The following is a 25,108-nucleotide window of genomic DNA, read 5'->3' as shown; positions in this document are numbered from 1 at the left end:
TGGACAAAAGTATACAAATTTTATATTTTATATAAATTTATATAATTTATATAATTTCATATTTCCTCTGGTTTCAGGTGTGAATCTTATGATCAAATTCTCTTATACATTTTATTTTCCTTTTTCTTTGTGTAATTACCAAAACTTACTTAATTACTCCTAAATGATGCCAACATTCAGGGTATAAGTAGAGCTGCTAAGATTGTTGAGGATCATGGTGGGGATAAGAACATACTAAAACAAAATCTTGTATCTTTTTTCATATTCTGAAATTCAAGTGAACATATGTCTTGTTATGATATATTATTACTTACATAAGCTTTTATCCTATATTAAATAAAATGCTGTTCTATGATGGAGCAAGGCTATAGTCCTTACTTTTCTGATCAGTGACTAAGTCTCTTCCCCAGGAATTAAGCGGCCACGGCAGGACTGACGTTGACCTGCATTGGAGTCTGACTGATGACCTTGTCCTTTGCTTATCTGAGATGAAGTTCACAGGAAAATGTAAAACCAAACATGAAAACATCATGTAAATGGATTGTAAACGAGAAGGGGCTAGACAAAAAAAAATACAAAGAGAAAGCACATAGAGACCAGAATGATCAGGAAGGATGTACATTTCTCATTAGAGAATGTTACAAGTCCCCTAAGTAGTTCTGATGCTGAGACTGGACCACCTGGCATGCTTTGCTCTTATTTTATTGCTGTCAGGTTGGCTGTGTTATTTTTTTATTCATATTGTTAATATAAACAGGAAGAAGACAGTTAAAGATTTTCTTCTGTTTCTACATATTGCAATATTAGGCTTTTGGATTGGAATATATTCTCAAAACGCAAAACCAACAAACAGAAACACTGAATATCTATCCTGGGTCACTGGGTTTGAAACCATGTATTTAAATTGTCACATTCTGCAACTGGGCCCAGTGGACTGAAGTGACCTCCGAACTTCGCAATCATTTTATTCATATATGGAATCCACAGAACAAGAATCCCTACAGGGAAACTGTACTGTATCGATGTATTTCATCCTGCTTGGATTTTCCAGTGTTCTCCAGATTCAAAGATTTCTTTTGGGGGTGTTTTTGATAATCTATATGATTATTCTAATAAGAAATAGCCTCATAATTATAATAACTAAGGTGGATCTTTCACTTCAGACTCCCATGTATTTTTTCCTTGGGAAAATTCTTCCTCAGAAAGATGTTATGTGTCAGTCACTGTCCCAGATTGCTAATAGATCTTTGCAGATAAAACAAAAACATTTCCTTTCTTGTCTGTGCAACTCAAATGTATTTCTTTCTGGTCTTGGGAGCCACAGACTGCTTTATTCTAACTGCTAAGGCTTATAACAGGTATGTGGCCATTTGCAACCCATTATTCTACCCTCTCATCATGAGTATTCAGTTGGAAGATGGCTGTTGGATGATTGGAATTTCAGTACATATAGGCTTCACCTACCAGATCTTCTCTCTACCCTTCTGTAGATCTCACCTGTTGAATAACTTTTCCTGTGATGTACCTCCAATACTTAAGCTTGCCTGTGGAGACACTTTGATGATGTAGATGTTGACTGATGTGGTTACTGTTCTAGTTGTCACTATTCTTTTTATGTTGATTCTTGGATCTTATGTGAAAATAATCTCGACCATCCTGAAGCTGCCATCAGCAATTAGGCGAGCCAAGGCATTCTCCCCTTGTTTTTCTCATCTCATGGTTGTGGCTTTATTCTTTGGATCAGGCATCATTACATATTTGAGACCAAAGTCCAGTCATTGCACAGTAATGAACAAATTTCTTTCTCTTTTTTACACCACTTTGACACCAGTGTTTAACCCCATAATATACTGTCTGAGAAATGAAGTTATGTTTGCATTGAGAAAATTCCTACTGACATGGATTGTTCATGACTATAAAACATAACTCAATAAAATTTGTTTCTTGCTTATCACAGTCTTCCTACATTAATTTTGGTCATTCTTCACTATTAGTAGGAATCTTAATTATTCTGGATGAGCGGTCTCTTTTTTTAATCTCACATAAAATAAATTCTGCTTTAATTTTTAAATAGTAAATTAATTCCAACTTCATCCAAGGCATTGAAATACCTGAAATAACACACTGGAGTCATTAAAGGTTGCCGTTATCAAGGTCATAATATTATCCAATTTTAACGCGTGTATTTTTGTAATTTTAGCTGTAAAAAAGAGATTATCAATCACATCATAAATAAGATGTTCTTATATTCTTTTTGAAAGCACTATTAAAACATATTGTGCATATTACTTTTTAATGTTTTTAATGTTTTTAAAGCGATGTCACCTCTAGAGCCACTTTCTCCCTTCAAAATCAGACAGTCTATCTGTATGCAACACTGAAACTATGAAAGACTGTGCTGCTATGCAAAAGAGAGTGTATATTGGTATAAACAGGGTTTGTATCTAAATTCTATGTTCGGTCAATATATGAACATTTTATTTCTTCTAAATTGTATAACCCTAAAGTTTTGTTTTTGACATTAGATATTGGAAATTCAGTTTGAGAAGATGAAAGAAATAAGAATAGTCATAGAGGGCCATAAAACTCTGTGTGTCCAGAGGTTCTCCTAGTCCTGTTAACGTAGTGAAGGATGGACTTCCTCGGTCTAGTTTAACTTCCTAGATAAGGAGAACAGGTATGGCACATGTGGGTCCAATATAAAAATAAATGCTGAGCTGCAGAACAATATTAGATTTAAAAACATAAAATATTAACTTACTGACAGTTTGAGCACTTCTGACTCCACAGAACTCTGAGAAGGAGCAGTCATAATTTTCTGCACTTGAATGGAGAAAGCCTTTCCAAATTCTCTCAGTGGAATGTGTGAAGGCAGGGCAGGAAGGTGTGGTTATTTACTTTTAGAACACCTGTCCTGAAGGTATTGTTTGAAACAGGCTTCTAAAGTACACAGGTGGCACATAATTAACTTAAGTAGGTTATTTAGTTTAAAATGTATAAGCTAATTTATAAAGCAAGCATGATAAGGCAATAGATAATGTAAAATGGAATTTTAAAATATCTAATCTAAAAGAGTGCAGGAAAAAGAAAAAAGAGAATTGACAGAAGAGAAGACAGATAAAAGCAAAGATTTTTCAAAAATGTCACTGTTAGTTTCAAAAACATATGCACGCATTAAATGTTAATTATTTTAACACTACAATTAAAACGCAAAAAATAGATTACAAAGCCAGACTCCAATATGTACTCTCTACATGAAACACATTTTAAAGCTAAAATATATAGATAATGTAAAAATTAATAAATAGGGAAACTTTACCATGCCAACAGTAAGCATAAACAACTTGAGTAACTACTGTATCACTAAAGATAAACAGGTTTATTTCATTTATATGAAAGTCTTAAATTATTAGGAAAACATAAACGTCATATATTTGCATCTACCTAAAATAATAACCTCAAAATATGGGGATGAACACTTAAAACACTTACTTGATAATTCTATAATCATAGTAGGAAATCTTCACATCTATATTTCATTCACCTGTAGAACATCAAAAAAAAAAACAGTAAGAGAATAGGTAATCTGGACAATATTACTCACAAAAGTGCATGATATGCACCCTTTCAGGAGCTATTGGTGGGTTTACAAACAGCTATTATGGTGACTCATAGAGCAAGGTTTGTAACTTTTAAAGTTTTATAATTGCATAAAATATCTTTTTCTAAATACAATAAATAAATGAAAAAGCAATGAAAAAGAAGATATTTAAGAAGAGCTCAAATATTTATAAATTGACCAATTTCTATACACGTGTTGAGAAAATCCAAATGAGGTAAGAAAAAATAAATTACAATTGCAAGGGACAAAAAGTACCGTTCTCAGTAAGCATTATGTCTATTTGACTAGAATATCTTAAGATATTCACAAAACAACCATTGAAATAATTATATGAATTTAGCAAGAATATGCTATTAAATGTTAACTGATGTTAACAGTTGATATATTAGTAGAGATCAACTGCGATGAGAAATTGTAAAAATCAATTTAATATACTTAGAAAAAATATAGAATATCCAGAAAAAATTGACAAAACATATGAGAACCATACTATGAAACTATTAAATGTTGAGAGATAATTATGTGGAAAGATATCATTTTCATGGACTGAAATACTCAATATTGTCAAACTGTCAGTTCAGTCCAAATTTCTGTATACGTTTAATAAATATCGATGAAAAAATGCAGCAGACATTTTCTAGAAACTGATAGACCTTTTCTAAAATTTGTAAAATATGCAAAGGATGCACAGGTGCCAAAACATTTTTTGGAAAAGACCAAAAAATTTAGAGGAAGTGCAATACTTGACTTCAAAACTCACTATAAATTTTCTACACTAAAATCAGTGGGGAATCGGAAAAGTAATAAATTGATAGAAAAATGGAACAGAATACAGAGTATAGAAAAAGATACTTACCTCTATCTTGAGCTGAGTTTGACAAAGATGCTAGGACAATCCATGGGAATGGAAAGCCTTTCCACAAATAGCGAGAGAGCAATTAAATATCTACATGGGCAAAAAATAAATATCGAACCTTACCTCACATCATATGTAAATATCAAATCAAAATGGGTCACAGACTCAAATGTAAAAACCAACATAAAAAAGGCCTAGTAGAAATAAGAGAAAAATCCTTGTGATGAATGATAAATAAAGATTTCTTAAGTAGATACAAAAAAAGAAAGTCATTAAAACATATTTTATTATACCAAAATTAAGATCCTTTTTCCTTCAAAGGATGACATTAAAAGATCAAAATGAAAACCAGATTATTAGGTTTTGAGAAACATGGTGGAGTGAGAGATGTCTCCAGATCTCTTATTATTGTTTCGTCTCTTGAAACAACAATAAGCTGAACATCTAAAACTCAACAAAATATTCCCAAACTGCATACCAGCTCATATGAGTGTGGAATCTGCACATAAGAGCTACCACAGGTCAGAATCCCAGGTGTCAGGTGGTAGACTGAGAGAAAAAATGAAGGTGCCTCCCTCTAGCCACTGGAGCTCCTTGCAAGAGAAGGGGGAGGCATGAAGGTGAGGCAATTTCCCTGAACAGGCCCTCCTAAGAGTGCTGTGAGCTCCACATACAAATGGGACAGCAGAGAAACAATAGTTGATTTTTACCAGCCACGATTGCAAAGCTGAGGTTGAGCCACAGTGCCTAACCTGCAACCCAGAGGGTCCTTCCCCCCATACCTTAGAGACTGATCACCATGGAGCCCCAGGGGAATCTGAGCAAACACTGCCGAGACTGTCGCTGACACTGATAGGAACTGAAACTGAGAGTAGCGAGCATGATTAAATATCTACGAGTAAATTTAAAAAGTGTTATTAAGACTTTATATAAAGCAGGAATCCAAGAGGCTTAGTCACCACCTACTGGAAATAAAAAGAAAAGTGCCTTCTTTGCAACAGGCTAAAGAGAGACTTTTATACAATAAATCTATCTGGAAAAAAAGTGGAACACACTTCCATTAATGCCAAGGAAAAACAATAGTCCATTAAACATTATGAACAACCAAGATGACAAAGCATCTCAGAAATAAAGAAAAAAAACTCCAGAAAATAAGCTTACAGATATAGAATTATGCAACTTATATGACAGAGAATTCAGGATAGTAATTCTGAAAAAACTCAATGAATTCTGAAACAAGTCATACCAACAATTTCAGAAATAGAAAACATAACTAGATGAGCAGAATGAGTTCTTTAGCAAGGATATTAAAATCATCAGAAAGAACAGAATAGATCTTCTGGAGATAAAAAACACACTGCAAGAGTTGAAAAATGAAATGACAAGCTTGGGAAATAGAGTAGACCAAATGGAGGAAAGGATCAGTGATATCGAAGACAGAAATCTAGAAATATATCAGAAGGAAGAAGAGAGAAATCAAAGAATGAAAAATAATGAAAGAGAAATTTGAGAACTAGCTGATAACATCAAGAGAGGAAACATAAGAATAATGGATATTATCTAAGGGAAGGAAATCGAGCAGGGACTAGAAAGCATTTTCAGACAAATAGTGGATGAGAATTTCCCATATCTAAGGACTGAGCTGGAACTTGGAATTCAAGAAGTCAACAGAACACTCAATTATTTCAACCCATAAGGCTTTCACCAAGACACATTGTATTAAAATTATCAAAAAACAAAGACAAAGACAGAATTCTCAGAGAGCCAGGGAGAAAAAATGGTAACTTATAAAGGAATACCCATTAGATTATTTTCAGTCTTCTCAGCACGAACCTTATAAGTCAGAAAAGAATAGAATCAAATATTTAAACTATTAAGTGATGGGAACTACCAGCCTAGAATAATGTATCAAGCTAAATTCTCCTTTAGATATGAAGGAGAAATTAAGACCTTTCCAAACATACAAAAATTGAGGGAATTCTCCACTACAAATCTGCATTATAGGAAATACTGAAAAGGGTCAGGTCACCTAAAACTAAATGACAAAAAAAAAAAACAAAAAAACCATAATTAGGAGTAAAATGACTATCAGGCAAAGAGAAGCAGAGGACTGCAACCCTTACCAAGAACACGGCATTATAAGCTTAAATAATAATAAGAGAATTGCTATAGCAAGAGAATAATGAACATTCAGCATACATAGGGAGAAACTGAGATAACAATGACTGAAGAAGGGAAGATTTAAAGATCCAAATTTGCAAAGGGGAATGAAGATAAGGCACACGCAGAAGAAAATAAATGACTGTATATATACAACTATGTTTTATATATTTGTAATGGTAACCACACACCAAAGATTCAGAACTGAAGTATATAACATAAAACAAGAAGGACTAGAGGCAAAACTCACAAAAGCCAACCAAAATAAAGAAAACAGAAACACAAGGACAAAGAAGCAATGGAAACACTGAGCTATCAGAAAGCAAAAGATAAAGTGTCTATAAGAAGACCTCATATTTCAATAATCACCCTAAATGTAAATGGACTGAACTCACCAATAAAAAGGCACAGAGTTCCAGAATGGATCAAAAAACCGTATGCTGCCTTCAGGAGGCACATCTCAGCTCCAAAGACAAATATAGACTCAAAGTGAAAGGGTGGAAAATGATATTTCAAGCAAATGGCATTCAGAGGAAAACGGAAGTAGAAGTACTAATATCAGATGAAATCGACTTCAAAATAAAAAAGGTAAAGAAAAATACCGAGAAACACTTCATAACAATAAAGAGAATCATGCACCAAGAAGACACAACACTTTTTAATATCTATGTTCCCATCAGGGAGCCCCGAAATATGTAAAGCGATTACTAACAGAACTAAAGGGAGAAACAGACCAAAACACTATCGTAGTAGGGGGCCTAAATACCCCAGTGTCGGATATGGACAGATCATCCAAACAGAAAATCAATAAGGAAATAACATCCTTAAACGACATATTAGAACAACTGAATATAATTGACATTTACAGAACCCTCCATCCGAAAACAGCTGCTTATACATTCTTCTCTAGTGCACATAGATCATTCTGCAAAATGAAATCAGGAAGAACTACAAATACATGGAGATTAAACAACATGCTAGTGAAGAATAACTGGGTCAGAGAAGAAATAAAAACAGAAATCAAGAGATACATAGGAATGAATGATAATGATAGTACAACATATCAAAACTTTTGGGACACAGCAAAAGCAGTCATAAGAGGAAAGTTCATATCATTACAGGCTTATCTCCAAAAGCAAAGAATGAGCCCAAATAAACAATCTAATGCTTCATCTTAAAAAAAAAAAAAAAAAAAAAAACTAGAAAAGAAAGAATAAATGAAGCCTATAGTCAGCAAAAGTAAGAAATCATTACAATTAGAGCAAAAATAAATGAAATTGAAAACAAAAAAAATAGGAAAAATGAATGCAACAAAGAACTGATACTTTGAGAAGGTTAATAAAATTGAAAAAATCCTGGCTATACTCACTAAAGAAAAAAGAGAAAGGACACAAATACACAAAATCAGGGATGAAAGAGGGGAAATTAAGACATCGCAAAAATACAAAGGATCATACAAGAAACTGTGAAAAAGTATATGACACCAAATTTAATAATCTAGAAGAAATGGACTAGTACTTAAAAAAATACATTCTTCCTAGACTGAATCAAGAAGAACTGGAAAATCTAAATAGACTGATCAGCAGTATGCAAATTGAAATAATCACCAAAAGCCTACCAAAAAGTAAAAGACCAGGACCAGATGGCTTCACCAGTGAATTCTACCAATCATTCAAATAAGACTTAATACATATTTTCCTCAAACTCTTCCAAGATATCGAAGAGGAGGCAATACTGCCTAACTCATATTATGAGACCAATATTACTCTGAGGCCAAAACCTGGTAAATATAACACACAAAGGAAAATTACAGACCAATATCTCTCATGAACACAGATGCAAAAATCCTAAGATACTAGCGAACTGTATACAGCAACATATTAAAAAGATTATATGCCACGATCAAGTGGGCTTCATCCTAAAAGCACAGTGATGGTTCCACATATGCAAATCGATTAATGTGATATGCCACTTGAACAAGTTAAAAAATAAGAATCATATGATCATATCAATAGATGCAGAAAAGTCCTTCGACAAGATAAAGCATCCATTTATGATCCAAACACTTAACAAAATCTATATAGAAGGAAAGTACTCTAAACTAATAAAGGCCATATGTGGAAAACCCTCAGCCAATAATATACTTAATGGTGAAAAACTAAAAACCTTCCCTCTAAGATTAGGAACAAGGCAAGGCTGTCCACTGTCACCACTGTTATTCAATATAACATTGGAAGTCCTAGCGAGTGCTATCAAGCAAGAGAAATATATATAAAAGGCATCCAAATAGGAAATGAAGAACTCAAACTGTCACTATTTGTGGATGACATGATTCTCTATATAGAAAATCCTAAAGACTCCACAAGAATACTACTAGAAACAATAAGAAGTACAGTAGTCTCTGGATACAAAATCAACTTTCATAAATTCATAGCATTCCTATACTCTAATAATGAAGTGTCAGAAAAAGAAGGGGGAAAATAATTCTTTTGCAATTACAACAAAAAGAATAAAATACCTAGGAATAAATTTAACAAAAGACCCCGAATAGCCAAAGCCATCCTGAGAAAAAAGAACGAGGCTGAGGCATCACTCTGCCTAAATTCAATATATACTACGAAGCAATAGTAAGCTGTTTTACGCTCATATGCAGGCAGTGGGAGTGTAAAATGCTATAACCACTTTGAAAAACACGTGGACAGTTTCTAAAAGGTCTAAACATACACCTACAACGTGATCTAACCATTTCACTTCTAAATATTAACTCAAAAGAAATGACAACAGGTGCTCTGCTCTAAAACTTGTTCAATATACATAGCGGCTATATTTCTGATGGCCAAAAATCGAGAAACAATCCAAATTCCATAAAAGATAAATAAATGAACAACAACAACAAAAAGCTTGAAGTTTAAGTCAGCACTGACAATAAATGACAAACATAGTAGAATATAGATAAAACTTAAAATCCTTACTGTGAGCAAAGACATCAGGAAGAAAAATAACACGTTCTGATGGATTATAAATAATCAATAGCGACAGAAATCAGATTAATGGTTCTCTGTGTTGGGGAAGGAAAGTTTGGATCATGAAGCTATGTGAGGAAATGTTCGGGATATTGTGAATATTCTGTGCCTTCATTGTGGTGATGGTTTCAAGTGAGTATATATTTGTTAAATCTTATTTCATTTGAAATCTCATTAAATCTAGTCAAATGTTAGTGCTCTATTTTCTGTAAATTATGCTTCAGTCACATTGGTAATTTAAAAATAAAAATTATAATGACATTGCATTCGAAACAATTATGTCTAAAAAGCCAAATAAAATAGATAATTATGTACAATACATAATTATTAAGTTATTAAATGCTCTGTTAAAATTTAAATCTAAATGTACATATGTTACAGCACGCTGTAGCACACTGTTAGTGACCAAAACTGAGGATGGTGGCAGAGTCTAGCTTGATGCTCTCCAAATATGTTTCTGTCTTTGACACACAGTGAACAACATTCTCTAGCCCTCTCATGTCTTTGTTACACATGTGATTATTTTCTACTATGGTGTGTGTAGTTGTGATGTATCTCTTCTGTGCTGAGGCTGTTAAGAGCACACTTCCTATTTTGCATGTATCTATAATTTTCAGGTCTCTGAATGCTGAAAATTTAAAATGTGACCACAAAGAACCAACTAGGGAACTATGGGATTCTGGGGTGAGAGGACCTGTTTCTTTATCTCTGACTGCAAAATTGTTCTGAGAAACGGGTGTTAAGATATTTCTTTATTTGATTAAGCCACTGATATAGCTGAAGAATTGTTTTAGTTTTTACATATTTTTTTTCATCGATGTCGATATTTAATTAGATAAGAAAATATCCAAATTCTCCATCTTAAAGATGAATGGACATTCTATAAGTCCCAGTCTGTAAGGCAGTGACACATTTCCTGGAGGCAAATCACGCATACAGTTCTCATTTGTAGATAAGCATGATGGCAACCCCACACGAATACCATATCAGTAATATAAGAGCACCGAACACCAATGTAAGAGAGGCATGCTGTAGTAAAGAGAAGAAGGCTTAAAATAAAAAAGAAATGCGTTTAAAAATACGTCAAATAATCAAAGTACGTTGAAACAGGAAAAATATGTATAATTACTAGTAGAATTATCATGTGTGATAATGTTACCTCCATATCTGCTTCAATGTAGCAATGTAGCTGAAATGGAATAAGAACTTTAGCATAAAGTTTGTGTTCTGTCTTAAATATTCTTATTTAAAATACTCGTTTTTGTGGTAGCTTACATTTTGAATCAGCTAGAAACCTCCCTGATGCTTAGTAGATTCGTAAAAAATAGAACCATCCAGTTGTTTTTCATCAGCAGGCAGACATGCTTTAATTTCCACAAAAGTTATCTATCAACAGAGTTCCACTTCTGAAAAGGCCTCTCAATCCCAATGTGTGGGAGAGACCAAGCACGCCACGTTCATGTGATACAACATGTGACACATTTTTCTAAAGGTGTAGAAGATCTAGATTTGATCAGTTATAGGAATAAAAGTAAGGAAGTCAAATCCACTCTAATTATTAAGAGTCTGAAATACAATTTGTAGAACGATTTTTAACTTTCTCCTGAAAGTACTACTTGACAATTAAGTGGTGTTTCTTCACCAAGGGAGTCCTTATTGAGGGGAGCTTTATGCAAAGAAGGGGTGAAGAGAAGTGCAAGCTACCTACAAAGAAAATGGTTTTAAAAAATAAACCCAGCTGATTGCCAAAAAAAGCAGTGTTCAGGAATTTAATTGACACATGAGAGAAGATTCCCCCCAGGTGAGCGTGGCTGCTTCCTATTTAAGAGCAGCCAACGTTTGACACTAGCAAGGATGTCATAGAATTGCAGTGGCTCCTCAACATGACAGAAGAACTTAACAAGTTTACAGGTTAATAAACACCTCCACTTACATAGACGTCTTCATGCAAATCTATGAAGGTAAGCCGTAATTGTTTTGTTAGACTATTTTATTTAAAGATAGTTCTTAATTGCAGGATCAAGATAAAAAATGAAACAGAACGGCATGAAATTCTAAAATCTTTCTTTGAAAATGAGTTAACTACTTAAGATAATTCATGTAGTTCCTTACTTTCTTAATTATAAAGTACTAAAAAATTAGATGTAGGCCAAATAATGGTAGTAAAGACAATAATAATCACCATTATTCATATAGGGTAATTTTGAAAAACAGTCCTAATAAAATAGGGAAATATAAGAGACCATTTGTCTGCAGCTTTATTTACCAAAGTATTCATGAAAAAATATCAGGTGTTGGGGCTGACAGGTGAAGACGTGTGTAGCAGAGTGATAAGATAGAAAACATAATCTTTGTCGTATATTTGTTTTGGAAAGTTAGAGAACAAATATTAATTAAGTGTAATGGAAATTGACAAGCAATACTGACTGCCTGATATATAATGGAATTAATATGAAGTGTAGCAACATAGTGTATGTGTGTCTTTAAGTTTCTTGCATAGGCTCCAGCTAAATATATATCTAGAGTAAATAATAATTGGATTACATCAAAGTTATACTTTATTAGGCAAAATTACAAGGGGAAAATAGAGAAAAGGAATTGTATTTGTTTCCATGGAACTATAGGACACTTGAATTTTACCTCAGAAATGAGGGAACTGTAAAAAAAGTAATGGAATGAATGGGTCATATTTATTGATTGAGTTAAAGGTTAATTAATATTTATCATACACGGTATAGGAGTGTTAATAGGGAAATTTATTGACCAGTATGCTGGATTAATGGTTTCCATATTTTTCATAAATGAAGAGAGAGGTACATAAAGCAGCACAATAATATTGCATATATTTATTCCTCAGTAACAAAGGATTGGTCTAAGAAAATTGATTCTTATTAGATTATAAATGGAATGACTTAAAACTCATTTTAAATAAAAATTAAACAAAAGCTTTAAGAGAAACACTTTAAATTAAAAGAAGCTTGAATAAATCAATCAATTCAGAAAAAAAAAAATAGATAAATCCAGACAAATGCAGTAGCAAAAGTCTGAACCATAATTCTACTCTTTATGCAGGTGAAATAACTATAAATTACTTCTGCACAATAAACTCTAAGTAAGAATGCACAGTTCTCATTTTCTCTGGTATCATTATCTCCAGATTTAAAAAACAAATGGTCGGTTTTATTTCTTAGATTGATTTCACATGTAGATCACGTCCTTTCTGAGGATTCAAAATTCATTTCTAGAAACAGAGCACGATGATGGTGGACATGAGTTTAGAAATTATAGAAATACATTCATACGTCTAATCCAGATAACAGAAGAGGAAAATGTGGTTCAAGAACTTAAATGAATAACCAAATTGAAATTACCATATATGCGGATGAAGAAACAATTAAAAATGGAAATATCAAATATGACTTCAATAATGGAATTTGTTCTATTGGGGTTTTCTGATATTCCCAATAGCCAATGGATTCTTTTTGGGATATTTTTGGTCATCTACCTGACTATCCTGATGTGCAATAGCATCATAATTTTGATAACAAGCATTGACCCTGTACTCCAGACCCCCATGTATTTCTTCCTTAACAATTTTTCCCTTTTAGAAATCTGTTATGTAACAGCCACTGTCCCAAGAATGCTCATGGATCTTTTGACCCAGAAAGGAAACATTTCTTTGGTTGCTTGTGCTGCACAAATGTGCTTTGTCCTTACGTTTGGAAGCTCAGAGTGTCTCCTCCTGACAGCGATGGCCTATGACCGCTATGTGGCTATTTGTAACCCTCTGCACTACCCTCTGGTCATGAACCACAAGATCTGTGTCCAGCTGGCCATTGCCTCCTGGGTCAGTGGAGTTCCAGTTGTAATTGGGCAAACATGTCAGATTTTTTCTCTGCCCTTTTGTGGGTCTAACAGGATTAATCATTTCTTCTGTGACATCCCCCCAGTTCTCAAGCTTGCTTGTGGGGACATATATCTGAATGAGATCGAACTCTATGTAGCTGCAGTAGTATTTATCATGGTTCCATGTCTGCTGATTATTGTTTCCTACGGAAAAATTATTGCCAACATTCTCAAAATATCATCAGCCAGCGAGAGCGAAAGAGCCTTCTCCACCTGTTCTTCTCATCTGATCGTTGTGGTCTTATTCTATGGAACAGCTACTATCACTTATTTGCAACCAAAACCAAATCAATCTGAAGGGACTGGGAAAGTGATTTCTCTTTTCTACACTGTTTTGATCCCAACACTGAATCCCATTATATACACTCTGAGGAACAAAGACATCATGGTAGCACTCAGAAAACTATTAAGTCAGTTATAACAACAACACAAAGACTTGTAATTACAGAAAAAGACATTCTTTACTGTTTGTCATGTAGCTACAACAGATAAACAATCTAGTTTTATGTCTATGTACCTAAATAATGTTCATTAATATCATCATAGTAACCTCACATTATGTTAAGGGACCTTAGTTTCATAGAGTTAAGTAAAGGGCTTCTTTGTAATTAAGACACAAATTATCTCATTTGTAACAATCTAATTTGAATATCCTTGTTTCCTCTCTCTGTGAACTAGTGAGTTAAGAGATTGCCTGAGCAATAAAATGATGGTTAACCAAGTGTGTTATATAACCAGAGATTAGAGTCATGCTCTGCAATATATTTTCTTTAACCTTCCCATTCCTTCAGATATCCTTACTAACCTCCTCTGTACTCTGATTGGATTTTGCCAATGGGAGAAACCAGCAGCAGCTGAGATGGTGGAAGCAGGGTAATCTTAGGATTTATTTGCATTTTCCCTTGTTTTTGTTTTGTCACTGTCCATGTTGTTGTAAGACCACAAACCCCCTCCTTTATTACCCCAACATTCACCATCCTCTGATAACCTCATTCCTTCATGTTGTAGCTTTCGCTTTGGGAATATCTATTTAGTTTTAGAAGTTTCCAGAACTTTCACTTTAACTCTCCATATTGATGTGTATTGTGTTGATGTTGGCCTCTAAATATATGTAAATCTAGGATCTGCAGATGTGGTCTTATTTGAGGAGGAAAAAAAGACCTTTGCAGATGTATTGAAGAAAAGAGATCATCCATCATTAAAGTAGGTACTAAATACTATGAACAGTGTTGTTATAAAGCAAAAAAGCACAAGAATATTAGAAAGGCAGTTACAGAGACACAAAGAACATATGAAGGTGCAGGCAGAGATTGGAGTGATGCGGCCAAGAATCAATGAAAGTCAACAGACACCAAAACCTGGAAGAAGCAAAGAATGATTCTCTCTTGGAGGGAGTGAGACATGGTCAGCACTGATACTGGACTCTGAGTTCTAGAACTGAGATAGAATAATTTTTTATTGTTTTAAGCCACTCAATTTGTAGTAATTTATTACAGTAAATCAAAGAATGCAATACACCATATAAATAGTCTTTTCATTAAAATCTTTTTATTTTCATCACAAAAATAAATTCTATATCTTTGGGGGGGGCAATAGTTTGACATTTTTTTAAATATAAAATCAAATATTTATCCTTTTAGTTAAAAAAAAAACTGTGTCAATGTAACCTCATTAGATATAAATACATTTATCCAAAAATAAGTATTACATAAATTTGTTCAATACTTTTTTTTTTTAATTTGGCAAAAGAAAACTGGAAGCAAAAGAAAGGCACTGTTGATGAAAGTTATTAATACACTGGAGAACATCTACATAATACAACCCTACAGGGCCTGTCAAGACAATGTTTTAGACCTACTTCACTGAAGACATTACAAGTTTCCTGATATGTGACATAGAATGTATATGTATGTATAAGTCATAACTCCATTATAGTAAACAATAAATAGCAGTCCATAATTTCACATAATATTTTGCATGTGCATGTCGGTTGTGGTTGCTCATTCATAGCACAATATCTTGGAAGATGTGGTTTAGAAAAAAATACTGGCTCTCTCACAGTGGTAGGATTTCAAATAGTTTCTAATTTATTTATTACATTATTATTTTTGTTTGGACTTATTACAAAGAGAATGCAATATGTAAAACACAAAAGTATTTTATTCTCTTTTTTTAATTGAGTTATAATTGACATATGACATTTATTAGCCTCAGACGTACAACATGATTTGATGTTTCTACATATTTTGAAATGATCAACATGATAAGGCTACTTTGCATCCATTACCATACTTATTTACAAAAATTTCTTTTCTTATGCAGAAGAATTTGAATATCTACTCTCTTAACAACTTTCAGATATGCAATACAATATTATTAACTAGAGTCACCTTGGTGCACATTGCATCCCTTTGACTTATTTATTTTATAATTGTCAGCATGTACTTTTGCCCACCTTAATCCATTTTGCCCATCACCCACCCCCACCTCTGGCAATCATCAGACTTTTCTCTGTATTAAAAGTAATATTGACTTCCTCACAGTGGCAGTATTTCAAATAATTTCTGATTTATATATTATATTTTATCCATAATTTAGACATAATTTAAAGAGAATGTGATATGTAAATCACAAAACATAACTTGTATTCAGTAAATGTAAACTAAGTAGCAAAGAAAGTTCTTGCATTTCATCCTTGCTTATTGTTACTAAAAGTGTTAAGGAATATTTAACATCTAGCAGAGAAATTTCAGAATCAGCCAAATCATCTTTGATCCTTGAAAGAAACAACAAATTTTTATGTACAGAAAGGAATCAGAATATATAACATTTAGAGTCATTTCTTTAAAAGTAACTAAAAAGGCTATAATAGTAGATACAGAGATGGAAAAATTTAAGACTGCAAACATGGATATAGTAAAAATTAATGAGTTCTAGTGAGCATCGAATGATGATAAATGAAAGTCTCTTCGAATCAAAAAAGTAAAAAGAAAATATGATACATATTTGCAATGGAATATTATTCGATCATAAAAACACTGAAATTCTGACATTTTTGATGACATGGATGGATCTTGAGAATATCAAGCTAAGCAAAATTAGTCAGATGGAAAAAGTCGAGAATCAGGTGATTCACTCATATGTGGGATATAAAACTGAAAACAACAAACGAATGTGACAAAACAACAAAAACTCATAGACGCAGACAACAGTTTAGTGGTTACTGGAGGAAAAGAGGTAAGGAGAAGGTAGAAAATGGTAAAGGGGGTCATATATATGTTGAATGGAGATTTGACTTGTGGTGATGAATACACAATGCTATCAGTATACAGATGATGTATTATAGAATTGCATCACTATCTTTTCTCTCCTATCATGTTAAAGCCTTCTAATGTCATTTTCCCACCCTCACTTTCTGATAGAGAAACCTTGAGACTTAGTGTACTATATCCCCTTTCCAGACACATTTTTTTCCTTATGTAAATATCTGTAACTAAAAAAAAAAATAATAATAATAACTCAATCATGGCAGGAACAGACAATCTTAACAAATAAATAATGTAGATGATGCATGAATTCTAGAAATTTTCCAGGTTACATTATTTGAGGTTAAGAAATGGTGTTTAACAATTGCAAATTTAGTATCCTCAAATTTCATGTGTAGCTACAGACCAACTCGAAGACTGTGAATGTCTTAGTACGGTCTTTTCCGAAGGGGAATTGCTTCTGCTCTCCAAATGAGGAGAGAATGGAGAGAAAGGTGGAGAGGAGTAACCAGGAGAATATGGCTCCTCAAACTGTATCCTACAGAGACCATCTTCAATGCTGTGCTAATCCAACCAGACATGGCCTTGGGTCATTTTTCAATTACCACTTGATAAATAACTTGAATTAAAGATGCAACACATCTTGAAGAAAAGATGCTTTCCCAATCAATAAGGAGCTATTTTCACTGAAGGTACACTGATTTAAGAGTGAAATATGAGCTTCAGGAAAAACAGGAATGGCAGAATTTGAATCTTGAATAATTTAAATTAAAGTTTTCTATTACATAAAACATTGTCTTTGTAAAAGAAGCAATTCTCAGTGGTTTCTCCACAATATAAATAGGGAAGCAGTAATGATTTTATGCCGCTTATTTTACAATAGTGCGTTACTTTTCAACTTAAGAATTGTCATCAAAGAAAATTCTTTCTTCCAATCAAATTGATTTATGAGATAAATCTTCAGACTTTACCCATAAATAATCAGTTTTGCATTTTTATAACAGTGAATGAGAGATTAAATGGACATAAAATCACCTTGCTGTTGTGGTTTTATATTTCTTAATTTTACTGATACCATTCGGAATATTAAATTAAAAATAATATTTACTATTGAATGTTCCATGAAGCCCGTTGAATTCTGATGAAGAATATGGATGCTGGCATTGCACTGGCAAGGTTGAAGTCAGTGAGGTTATACGACCTTCTTGATGTTGGGCAATAATTTAACTTCTCTCTTCCTCCAGCTCTATGCAAAATGTGAATAATAATAGTACTTACTTTATTCAGAATGATAAAAGCAATAGTCAGATAAAATTGTTAACAGGGGGTTAGTATATAATAAATGTTCAAAAATTGTCAAATATAAAAAAATAGTTTTAATTAATCAGGCCTCTCTACTACCCATAGTTATGTTAGTTTATGATAAACAGATAAAATAGCTAAAGAACTTGAATTCCCATGTAACAACTGAAAAATACCATTAGTAGTTAGAAAGTACATCGATTTCTGAAAAAATATCTAATGCGGTTATCTTAGGGATACTTTCATATATTAAATAAGACTTACGTTAAATTTTTCAATTTAGTTTTGTTTATATGTCCATAACAATGTCTACTTTTCCTATGTCCTCAAAGTTCAGGAGACTGGAACAGATGAGAGAAAAAAAAAACTAAAAATAAAAGCGCAGTAAGTTAGAGTGTTTTTCTCCAGGTATTGCTGCAGATTTGTATCTATACAACACAGAATAAAGTACTAGTTTTAAGCTCAGTACTCTTGACAAAACACTTTCCTGTACATTGTCTTCTCTCCTAGACAGAAAAAGCTAGCTCTAGGGCAGAATAAAGGATGAATAAAGTTCAAAAGAAAGAAAAAAAAAGATATGTTAAAAAAATAATGATAAAAAAATAAGTAGGATAATAAGAACGATAACAAACATAATAACAATGTCTAATAGAACTGCAACTGCCTATTATAAATCAAGCACTTAACTTACTCCTAAAAACAATTCCCTGAGTTACATATTATTATTACTGTGTATATTTTCAAAAAAGCAAAATTAAATTCTTATGATTGAAATAAGCATATATTATCAGAATAGAACTAATTTCCAGTTGAAGTCACTCGATGTCAAGTTCTTGGGACAGTGAGACTAAAATCTATTTAAATTTTCCTGATGGAAACATTTATAAACCACTTACCTGTTTAAGCACTCAAGTAGCTATTGAAATACAAAACTGAATAAGGATATGAGGGCATTTTATTTCTTCTGGGAAATGTTTTATTTTCTTTGCTTAAAAGTAAAACTAACAAAAGGATTCTGTGATTTGACTGTAAGATCTGACAAAATCTCAGAGTAGATGTTGCTTCCTTAAGAGATTCTCTGGTATTCCCATCCTGAATCTGCCATCAGCAATTGGGTGAGCCAAGGCGTTCCCCCCTTGTTCTTCCATCTCATGGTTGTGGCTTTATTCTTTGGATCAGGCATCATTACATATTTGAGACCAAAGTCCAATCATTTCATAGGAATGGACAAATTTCTTTCTCTTTTTAACACCACCGTGACACTAATGTTTAACACCATAATATATTATCTGGGAAACAAAGATGTTATGGTTGCACTGAAAAAATTCCTACTGAAATGGATTGTTCATGACTATAAAACATAACTCAATAAAATTTGTTTCTTGCTCATCACAGTCTTCCTACATTAATTTTGGTCATTCTCCCCTATTAAGTATGTAAAAACATACACGTCTTGTCTTTAGTCATTAGACAAATACACATCGAAGCCATAATTTCGCAACTCATTCATGAGGATGGAAAAATTGAGAATTCTAAGTGTGCCAAGTGTTGACAAAGGCATCAAGCTGTTGTTATGCAAATATGTAGCTGGTGAAAGTGTAAAATAGTATAACCACTTTGAAAAACACATGGACAGTTTCCAAAAGGGCTAAACATAACACCTACAACATGATCTAACCGTTTTATTTCTAAATATTAACTCAAAAGAAATTACAATAGATGCTCCATTCAAAAATTTGTTCAATATACATAGTAGCTCTATTTCTGGTAGCCAAAAATTGAGAAACAATCCAAATTCTATAAGAAATAAATAAATGAACAAAATAAAGCTTGAAGTTCAAGACTACACTGAAAATAAATAACAAACATAGTAGAACCTAGGTAAAACTTAAAATCCTAACTGTGAGCAAAGACGTCTGGATAAAGGAACACATTCTGACAGATTGTAAATGATTAATAATAGCTACAGTTATCTGATCTGTTCCCTGTGGTTGGGGTCAAGTAAGGATGGATTACGAAGCTATGTGAGGAAATGTTAGGGATATTGTGAATGTTTGGTATCTTCTTTGTGGCGATGGTTTCAGGAGTGTATATATTTTTTAAATCTTGTTGCATTTGAAATCTCATTAAATCTAGTTGAGTGTTTGTACTCTATTTTCTGTAAATTATGCTTCAGTCACATTGTTAATTTAAAAATAAAAATTATAATGACATTGTATTACAAACAATGTCTAAAAGGCCAAATAAAATACATAACTATGTACCACACACAAATATTCTGTTATTAAGTGACCTGTTAAAACTTAAATATAAATGTACATATGTTACAGCACGCTGTAGCACACTGTTAGTGACCAAAACTGAGGACAGTGTCAGAGTCTGGCTTGATGCTCTCCAAATAGGTTTCTGTGTCTTTGACACACAGTGAACAACATTCTCTAGCCCTCTCACATCTTCATTAGGCCATGTGATTAGTTCATACAGTGGCGTGTGAGTCTACAGATGCAATGTGTCTCTTCTGTGCTCAGACTCTTAAGAGCGCACTTCTTTCCTTATTTTGCATCTGTCTGTAATTCACAGCTTTCTGAATGCTGACCGAAAATTGTTTTTTGAAATGGGTGTAAGACGCTTAAGCCGCTGATAAACCTGAAAAACTGCTTTAATTTTTAATAATATTTAATAATAAAATAATAATTTTTTTTTAGTGGTGGTGTTATTAAATTAAATAAGAAAATATCCAAATTTTCAGTCTTAATGTGGGATGGACATTCAATTTGTCCCAGTCTGTAAGGAATTGACACAATTCTTGGAGGCAAATCATATGAGCAGTTCTTATTTGCAGATAAGCATGATGGAAACCCCACACAAACCCCATATCAGTAATAATAAAGAGCACAGAGGGCAAATGTAAGAAAAAAAGCTGTAGTAAAGAGAAGGAGGCCTAAAATAAAAACAAAAACAAAAACAAAAACACGTCGAATACTCAAAAAACATTAAAACAGGAAAAAACAAATATAATTACTAGTAGAATTATGGTGTGTGATAATGTTACCTCCATACCTGCTTCAACGTAGCTGAAATGGAATAAGTACTTTAGCATAAAGTTTGTTTGTTTTCTGTCTTAAATATTCTTAGTTAAAATGTTTGTTTTTGCAGTAGCTTACATTTTTGAATCAATTAGAAACCTCCCTGATGCCTGAGGAGATTCATAGAAAATAAAGCCATCCAGTTTTGTTTCCATCAGCAGACACGACATGCTTTAATTTCCACAAAAGTTAATCTATCGAGAGAATTCCACTTCTGAAAAGGGCTCTCAACACACAATGTGTTGAAGAGACCAAGCATGCCACATTCATGTGATACAACATGTGACACATTTTTCTAATGGTGTGGAAGATCTAGATTTAGATCCGTTATGGGAATAAAAGTAAGGAAGTCAAATACACTCTAATTATTAAGTCTGAAATACAATTTGTAGAATGATTTTTAACTTTCTCCTGAAAGTACTACTTGACAATTAGGTGGTGTTTCTTCACCAAGGGACATCCCATTGAGGTGAGCTTTGTGCCAAGAAGGGGTGAAGAGAAGGGCAGCCACCTACAAGGAAAAAATAAACCCAGATGATTACCAAAACAATGCAGTGTTCAGGAATTTAATTGACACGAGAAAAGATTCTCCCAGGTGAGCGTGGCTGCTTCCTATTTAAGAGCAGCCAACTTTTGATGCCAGCAAAAATGTCATAGAATTATAGTGGCTCCTCAACATGACAGAAGAACTTAACAAGTTTACAGGTTAATAAACACCTCCACTCACACAGATATCTTCATGCAAATCTATGAAGTAAGCTGTAATTGTTTTGTTAACCTATTTTATTTAAAGAAAGTTCTTAATTGCAGGATCAAGATACAAAAAATAAAACAGGAAAACAGGCAATTCTAAAATCTTTGAAAATGAGTTAACTACTTATGGTAACTCACAAAGATCCTTACTTTCTTAATGATAAAGCAATAAAAATTAAACGTGGGTCAAATGATAATAGTAAAGACATTAATAATCACCATTATTCATTTAAGGTAATTCTGAGAACCAGTACTAGTGAAAATAGGGAAATGTAAGAGACTACTTGTCTGCAGCTTTATTTATCAAAGTATTAATGAAAAAATATCAAATGTTGGTGTTAACAGGTAGAGACGTGTGTAGCAGAGTGATGAGATAAAAAACATAATCTTTGTTGTATATTTGTTTTGGAAAGTTAGAGAACAAATATTAATAAAGTATAGTGGAAATTGTCAAACAGTATACACTGCCTGATATTGAATGGCATTACTATGAAGTGAACTTTCAAGATCAGTGTACGTGTGTGTGTGTGTGTGTGTGCGTGCGTGTGTGTGTATGTGTGTGTAAGTTTAATTCATAGGCTCCAGTTATTCACATACCAGGTTAAATAATAATTGGATTTAATCAAAGTTACATGTTATTAGGAAAAATGACAAAGAAAATAGAAAAAAGAATTTGTATTTGGTTCAAAGGAACCATATGACATTAGAATCTTACTTAGGAATGGAGGGATATGTAAAAAAATATTAGGGTAAAAGAGTCATATTTATTGGCAGAGTTAAAATTAATTGATGCTTATCATACACTGTATGGGGATGTTAATAGGGAAAATTATTGAACAGTATGCTGGGATTAATGGTTTCCATATTTAACATAAATGAAAGTTTATGTTACAAAGATTTTGTCTAAGAAAATTGGTCTTAGAAAATTGATTCTCATTAGACTATAAATGTAGGGACTTAAAACACATTTTAATAAAAATTAAACAAAACCTTTAAGGGAAACAGTTTAAATTGAAAGAAGGTGTAATAAATCAATCAATTCAGTAAAAAAATGAACAAACAAACAAACAAACAAACAAAACTGATGAATCCAGACAAATGCAGTAGCAAAACCCTGTACCGTAATTTCACTCTTTATGGCGGTGAAATAATTAGAAATTACTTCTGCAAAATAAGATCTAAGTAAGAATACACATTTCTCATTTTCTCTGGTATCATTACCTCAATGTATAAAAAACATATGTCAGCTTTTATTGATTGTACTGATTTCAAATGTATATCACTTCCTTTATAAGGTTTCAAAATTCATTTTCTAGAAACAGAGCACAGTGATAGTGAATATGAATTTAGAAATTATAGAAATACATTCATGTACCTAATGCAGTTGTCAGAAGAGGAAAATGTGGTTCAAGAATATAAATGAATAACCAATTTGAAATTACCATATTTGCAGATGAAGAACAAACTAAAAACAGAAAAATCAAATATGACTTCAATAACGGAGTTTGTTCTTTTGGGGTTTTCTGATATTCCCAATAGCCAATGGATTCTTTTCGGGATATTTTTGGTCATCTATCTGACTATCCTGATGTGCAATAGCATCATAATTATGATAACAAGAATTGACCCCGTCCTCCAGACACCCATGTATTTTTTTCTTAACAATTTTTCCTTTTTAGAAATCTGTTATGTAACAGTCACTATCCCAAGAATGCTCATGGATCTTTTGACCCAGAAAGGAAACATTTCTTTGGTTGCTTGTGCCACACAAATGTGCTTTGTTCTTATGTTTGGAGGCTCAGAGTGTCTCCTCTTGACAGCGATGGCCTATGACCGCTACGTGGCTATTTGTAACCCTCTGCACTACCCGCTGGTCATGAACTACAAAATCTGTGTCCAGCTGGCCATTGCCTCCTGGGTCAGTGGAGTTCCAGTTGTAATTGGGCAAACATGTCAGATTTTTTCTCTGCCCTTTTGTGGGTCTAACAGGATTAATCATTTCTTCTGTGACATCCCCCCAGTTCTCAAGCTTGCTTGTGGGGACACATTTCTGAATGAAATTGCAATCTATCTAGCTTCACTGGTGTTTGTCATGGTTCCATTTCTATTGATCATTGTCTCCTATGGAAAAATTATTGCCAACATTCTCAAAATATCATCAGCCAGCGGGAGGAAGAAAGCCTTCTCCACCTGTTCTTCTCACCTGATAGTTGTGATCTTATTCTATGGAACAGCTACTATCACGTATTTACAACCAAAACCAAATCAATCTGAAGGGACTGGGAAAGTGATCTCTCTTTTCTACACCGTTTTCATCCCAACACTGAATCCCATTATATATACTCTGAGGAACAAAGACATCATGATGGCACTGAGAAAACTAGTAAGTAAGTTATTACAATGACGCAAAGACTTGAAATTACAGAAAAGGACATTCTTATGAGTTTGTAAATGTAGCTACAACAGAGAAACATCTAATTTTATGTCTATGTTTCTAAATAATGATGATGAATATCATCACAGTAACCTCACATTATTTAAAGGGCCTTAGTTTCATAGGATTAAGTAAGGGGCTTCTTTGTAATCAAAACACAAATTATCACCATTGTAACAATCTAATTTGAACATTCCTGTTTCCTCTCACTGTGAACTAGTGAGGTAAAAGATTGCCTCAGGAATATGATGATGGTTAATTAGGTGTATTATATAACCAGAGATGACTCTTCGTTCTCTGTAATATATTTTCTTTAATCTTCCCATTCCTTCAGATTTCTTTAAAAACTTTCCTCTGTACTCTGATTTGACTTTGCCATGCAAAAATCCAGCAGCAGCTGAGATGGTGGAAGCAGGGTAATCTTAGTATTTATTTTACATTTTTCTTATTTTTATTTTGTTGATGTCCATGGCATTTTAAGACCACAAATCTCTTCCTCTATTATCCCAACACTCACTGTCCTCTGATAACCTCATTCCATCCCATGGTAGCTTTCACTTTGAGAATATCAATTTAGTTTTAGAAGTTTCCTGGATTTTCACTTTAACTCTCCATATCGATGTGTATTGGGTTGATGTTGGCTTCTAAATATATGTAAATCTAAAACCTGGAGATGTAGTCTTATTCAAGGTGAGGCGGG

General features: G+C 33.2%; 2 protein-coding genes and 1 pseudogene across 2 annotated transcripts; all 3 read left to right on the top strand.

The window, feature by feature from the left end:
- The first annotated feature begins 974 nt into the window (after nucleotides 1-974).
- On the top strand, nucleotides 975-1,926 carry LOC102881584 (annotated as a pseudogene).
- Nucleotides 1,927-13,055: 11,129 nt separating this feature from the next.
- On the top strand, nucleotides 13,056-13,988 carry LOC102880286 (olfactory receptor 10AG1-like). The gene has a single exon (XM_006920771.2). The coding sequence runs from the start codon at nucleotides 13,062-13,064 to the stop codon at nucleotides 13,986-13,988; it is 927 nt and encodes a 308-aa protein (XP_006920833.1). The 5' UTR covers nucleotides 13,056-13,061.
- Nucleotides 13,989-21,898: 7,910 nt separating this feature from the next.
- On the top strand, nucleotides 21,899-24,378 carry LOC102881319 (olfactory receptor 10AG1-like). The gene is made up of 3 exons (XM_006920774.2): nucleotides 21,899-21,926; nucleotides 23,291-23,374; nucleotides 23,441-24,378. Exons 1-3 carry the CDS (start codon nucleotides 21,899-21,901, stop codon nucleotides 24,376-24,378), a joined length of 1,050 nt encoding a protein of 349 aa, XP_006920836.2.
- The last annotated feature ends 730 nt before the right edge of the window (nucleotides 24,379-25,108 follow it).

The sequence above is a fragment of the Pteropus alecto genome, unplaced genomic scaffold (genome assembly GCF_000325575.1).
Source record: "Pteropus alecto unplaced genomic scaffold, ASM32557v1 scaffold639, whole genome shotgun sequence".
Taxonomy (NCBI): Eukaryota; Metazoa; Chordata; class Mammalia; order Chiroptera; family Pteropodidae; genus Pteropus; species Pteropus alecto.
This window is presented reverse-complemented; position numbering and strand designations above follow the sequence as displayed.